The 5,877-nt window shown below is 37.4% G+C and overlaps 1 protein-coding gene across 1 annotated transcript; it reads left to right on the top strand.

Moving 5' to 3' along the window:
* The first annotated feature begins 2,514 nt into the window (after positions 1 to 2,514).
* Positions 2,515 to 4,558, top strand: LOC133863946 (GATA transcription factor 9-like). The gene is made up of 2 exons (XM_062300111.1): positions 2,515 to 2,932; positions 3,571 to 4,558. The coding sequence occupies exons 1-2, from the start codon at positions 2,630 to 2,632 to the stop codon at positions 4,285 to 4,287; spliced, it is 1,020 nt and encodes a 339-aa protein (XP_062156095.1). The 5' UTR covers positions 2,515 to 2,629; the 3' UTR covers positions 4,288 to 4,558.
* The last annotated feature ends 1,319 nt before the right edge of the window (positions 4,559 to 5,877 follow it).

Genomic DNA, 5,877 nt, shown 5'->3' with positions numbered 1-5,877 from the left:
ATCATTTACCACTGCTTGGAAAAAGAAAAAAGAAAAAAACCCTCTTTGCAACTAATTTCTGATTTGCATTTGATTTCTTCATATTCTCTTCAACGATTACCATTGATGCGATTTCTGTTTGGAGAGTGACGAAGTGAGGGAAATTGAAGGAAAATTAGAGAACCGTAGGAAGAAGAGCAACTGACTCACGTTGGAGAAGCATCATTCGATGGCGTTGGGTTTGGCGGCTGTGACGGTGTGTTCCAAATAGGGCATTGGTGGCATTTTTTAGCCTGCACAGTGCTGGAAGCGTCCAGACCCACGTCGAAGGAGCAACACTCGGTGGCTTTAGGGTTGGCTTGGTTGTAGCGGCGTGTTCCGACCCGGTTGGTGGCGGCATGGTTCGGTACGGGCGTTGGCGGCGTGGTCTGGCCTAGGCGGTGCCAGCAGCGTTTGGCCTTGCTGTGATGGTGCGGATTTGGGCAGGGGCGATCTCTTTGTTCTCAACTTGTCTGAGAAGGAAATGGAGCAAAATAATTGTTATGATCCAGTATTTTAGCAACACTTGAGTTTGTTGAGTTTTTTTTTTTTTTGTTTTAAGATGACGTGTCAATATGTTATTAGTTAGTAAAAAACACTTGTTTTATGCCCTGACCTAACAAAAGTTGCTCTTTAATAAAGAAAGAGAGAGTGTGAGTGAGTGAGGAAAACATAAAATACTTTTGCATTGATGCATATAACTTCTCCATATGTGGAGAAGCACTTTAATTCAAATGCAAAATGCATTTTGTTTAAGATTATCCGATAGGCATGTTTTTAGCTTTTCATTTTATATATAACTCTAAACTACATAAGCCACTGCAAGTATTCTAAGACAATTTTTTGTTTTCTTTTTCTATAATAGCAAATTTGTCTTTGATGTAAAAATCATTTTATATTGATTATTATTATTTTTTTAATTTTTTTTATCCAAACTCAATACTAAAAAATGCAAAAAAAAAAAAAAAAAAATTCGAAAAATACTTTACACCAAAACAAGCACAACTTAAGATAAGGAATAAGATTCCCTGAATTTCATAGTCATGATTTAATATATTGTTGTTTTATAATAATATAGATGATATCAGATAATAAATATGTTAGCACACCATTTAAAAATTTTAAATGATGTTGAATCATTTACACTATGAGATATAACCATATTAAATTTAACTATAAAATAAGTTATCTCTATTTCACGTAAAATGAAAAGAATCTTGTTTGAAAGATAAGAAGAACGATGAATCGGTGTGTTTGATAGTTTTTTTTAAGAAATATATTTTGTGTTTTGTTAAAAAGAATGTTTTGATGTGACATAAAATTAAAATGAATATTTTTTTTTTTTTTGGTGCGATAAAAATTGTTTTTTAATATTTTGACTTGTTTTGGTAAAAAGAAAAAAAGACCAAAAAAAAAAAAAAATGTTAGCAAAGGGGCCGTTGAAGTTCCATAAAAATGTAAAGAGGAATATGTCAAGAAGACAAATGGGTTTACCTAACCTTGGAAGCAGTTAGTATGATTCGAGCGGGAAGAAATATTAACATGGGCTTTTTATGCTATGTGGCAGGTAAGAATAAAAGTGAAAATGATCCTGAGCAGCCACGTGGATAAGATCATGACTGTTATTCTAACTAAGTTGAGCTGTAACCATCGTGCTTAAACGTGGGTAGGCAATATTATAAGAGGTAATGATAGGGCAATAGGGGTAGAAAGTACAATTAACTGGCGTAAAATATTTAATTAAATAAGAAAAAGCACAAACCCCAAGGAAAAAAAATTATTAGCAGCAGAGGAATCCGGCTGTAAACTTGGACATTATTGGAGTCGTCACAGCGACAAAACCTGCAAGAGAGATCGATTCTTTAGGGGTTGAATTTTGAACATTCAAAAAAAAATCTTTTTCCTTAATTTTAACATGTTAATTACTTCATTTTTTTTTTTAATTTTTTTTTTAACTCTTTTTACTCACTAACAGCCCCCGCTTAAAGCGCCTGAAGTGGGTCTACGGTCTAGGCTGTCTAGCTGCTAATGCCATCCTCTTAAGTGACAGCGTGTGCTAATTAATCTTGCTTAGTGTGAAACTGAGGACGATTTTGGTTTCAATTAAGATTAAGATCATCATTAACTGAAATTATTATTATTATTTTCTAAATCCATCCACTAGTAATTGATTTCTTACAAGGAACAAATTTGAAGGGTAAGAAAGAAATTAATGAAAGTAAAAGTGCTGCATTGTAATTTAAGTACTTTATTTGCCAAAAAAGAGAAAAAAAAAAAAAAAAAAAAAAAAAGAGAAAAAAATAGAGAGAGTAGTATTATTTAAATAAACGATGGTAATAACTTTACAGAACTTGCAAGTCACTCGCAATTATTTAATTCGTACCCCTCTGCATGCAGAAAGATGCTCCAAGTTTGTCAAATTTACACCCATACCCCTCCCCTTACTCCTCAAAACCCCATCACCTCCACTCTCACTCTCTCTCAGACACAAACTCTCTGTCTTTCTCTCTCTCTCTCTCTCTCTCTCTCTCTCTCTTTACCAAAACGCTGCAATTTCTCTCTGGTTCTCTCTCTGTATTTAGATACGTATTATTGAAACATATATACACCAATGGAAGTGCCGGAGCTATTTATGGGAGGCTACATTGGCGGAGCCGGAGCCGGAGCAGGCCAATTCTCGCCTGAAAAGCAGAAGGCGGGGGAGCACTTCACCATCGACGACCTCCTAGACTTTTCGAACGAAGATGCAGTTATGACCGACGGTTTCTTCGACAATGTTGCCGGTAATTCTACCGATTCTTCGACTGTAACCGCCGTCGACAGCTGCAATTCTGGCAGCGGACCTCATTTCTCCGGAAACGTTGGCTCCCGGTGCTTCGGTGATTCTCAATTCGCCGGCGACCTCTGCGTTCCGGTAATTCCTCATTTCACGTTTAGGACGAATTTGAATGTTCCTAAGCATCTCTAGCGCTATTGTAAATTTGAATTTTCGCCCTTAATTAATTTTCAACGAATTTAAACAAAATCGTTTTATTTCAGTAGCTAGTTTTTCCTTCTTATTTTAATTTAATTATTTCATAATTTGTTGCTTTCTCATCCTTGTTATTCTTTCGTTGTCTGTTCTAGTTAAGTTTTAAAAAATCAGAATATATCCAAAATGGAATTTCTATTACTGAACCTCTCTGTAATTTGTTAATGATTTCACTCAATTTATTTGAGTAAATTACAGCATTATACTGTAAAATAAATTTAAGCTAAATTATAGCTTAAAAACAAAATTAGTTCTGGTGCATTACTTTATCCATGATTAATGTTATCGAAAATGGTAATTTTTTCACGAAATTGAAAAAAAAATCCATAATTTTATCTTATGATTTTCTTGTTGTAAAAAGTTAAATGTAACTTTTGTGCTATTTCTTTGAATTTTGCCTTTATTGCATTCACATTGGAGCGAAATTCAGTTGTGTGCGTGAAGTGTATGAAATTGCTTTCAAGTTCAAAATTTCAAATTATTTATTTATTTATTGTTTGGGGGGTTTTGTTTTGTTACAGTACGACGACTTGGCGGAGCTGGAATGGCTGTCGAACTTCGTGGAGGACTCGTTCTCGGCCCAACAAGACGTCCAAGCGCTCCACTTTCTCTCCGGGGCCACCACCAACGCTGTCGCCGCCGCCACCAAACCCCAGACCCCCGAATCGTCCTCCTCCGAAACGCTGCCTTCCCGAAACGCGCCGTTTTTTCAGCCCGAAACGCCGCTCCCCGGCAAGGCTCGCAGCAAGCGCTCACGAGCGGCCCCCGGCGACTGGTCGACGCGACTCCTCCACCTCCCCATCCCCTCCGAGTCCGACCTCACAGACCAAAAGCCATTGTCTCCGGCGCCCAAGACGACGGCGTCTAAGAAAAGAGAGAGCAAGCAGAACGACCCGGAGTTGTGTTCAGGCAGGAAGTGTCTGCACTGTGGGTCGGAAAAGACCCCACAGTGGCGTACCGGGCCCATGGGGCCGAAGACCCTTTGCAACGCTTGTGGGGTGCGGTACAAGTCCGGACGGCTCGTGCCCGAGTACCGGCCTGCTGCGAGCCCAACTTTTGTGTCCGCCAAGCACTCCAATTCGCATAGGAAGGTCTTGGAGCTGAGGAGGCAAAAGGAGATGCAAAGAGTTCAGCAGCAACAGTTTCTTAGTCAAAGTTCAATTTTCGGCGTATCCAACGGTTGCAGTGACTACTTGATCCATCATCGTAGTGGGCCCGATTTTAGGCATTTGATCTAGTGGGGGCCTCTTAAGTTCTTTTTTACCTCTGCGAATTTTTGCTTTAGAAATTTGAACTCGTCGGTTCTTCTTTTAATTTCTTTGTCCAGAAAAGAAACCAGAGAGAGAGAGAGAGAGAGTAGAATTAAGGGATAATGAGGAGGAGAAAAGAGGAAAAAACAAATAGGGGGAAGGAGACGTTCATTTGGTTGTAGACCTTTGGAATGTACTTTTAATTGTTTATTGGCCGAATTATGGAAATTAAATTGAGAATCAAGTAATTTTTCTCAAAGGGAACTTGCTTAGTTAAAATTAGAACTTAGAATTAAGCTAAAGCAATTGATTTACGTGTCTAAAAGAAATTTGATGCATGTGCTAATTAATTAAGGAGAAGATATGAGTAACGTGGAATCAACTGAATCAAGCTAATGGTGCACCGCTTTAATGGAACCGATGGGCCAAAGGGAAGTATGGGTGCCCAACAGAATGTGCATGAGGCATTATTCGTGAGTTTGGTGGAATTTGATTGTTGACGTTATTGCTCAAATCATGGAATTTTGATTTTGTCTACCAAAATGAGTGAAATATCACTAAGTTTTATAATCACCTATGTTATTTTTCACGACACCAAATTATCATTGTCCCATCGTAAAATAAGAAAGCAAAAAAAAAAAGAAAAAGTCAAAACAATAATAATAACAATAAAGAATAATAAAAAAGATATCGTACGGGCAAGGTTGTCTGGGCATGATGAATAATAACGAGGACCCAAATGGAGAGAAACATTTGAAACTAAGCAGCGGCATGGGTTTCAGTGACATATAATAAAATGGGGGGATTTTTATTTTATACATCGTCTTGTGTACGTAGTAGCATCGACATGAAAGTGCGTTAAACAATGATGACACGTACCAAATGTGGGAAGAGACCAAGAAAGAAAGAGAAGCATTTTTGGCTGCGAGATTGGCTTTGCAAAATGGTGCGGCACGGCCATGACTCATGTGAGAGTTATAAATAAACAAAAAGAATTATGTGTACGTTGTGGGATGACATAACTGTCCACCGGTTCCTCGACATTTGCCCTTCCATGCCGTCCACTACTACTACTATTATGTATTGCATAACCGTGGCCGGCCAATTCTGTTAATCTTCGATCTCTTCTTCCCGGGGCCTCATCATAAGGAGAGCATGCAATATTTCTTTCTAATTAATTTAGAGGTAAAGAATATCCTAATAATGAGGTGGAAAGGTGAAGTTACTAGCTCAAGACCAACCAGATCAGATGCTTGTACGTGTTATCCGATAAGAAAAATAAAGAAAAAGTGATCTTATCACTAGCATGGGCCTGAGATATTTTTGTTCATATAGGTCAAAAGATCATTAAAATAGGCCTATGTATGTATTACATGAAATGCAGATAACGATTAATAACCATGCATGTGTATGTATATATAACAATTAGTAATTGCATGATGCGAATGTAATTACCTAAAAGTAATATTGATTTGCACAATCAATCCTACGGACTATATATATATATATATATATATATATATATATATATATATATATATATATATATATATGTCACCATACAAGGCCACAATACTT

The sequence above is a fragment of the Alnus glutinosa genome, chromosome 3, assembly GCF_958979055.1.
Source record: "Alnus glutinosa chromosome 3, dhAlnGlut1.1, whole genome shotgun sequence".
Classification (NCBI taxonomy): domain Eukaryota; kingdom Viridiplantae; phylum Streptophyta; class Magnoliopsida; order Fagales; family Betulaceae; genus Alnus; species Alnus glutinosa.
This window is presented reverse-complemented; position numbering and strand designations above follow the sequence as displayed.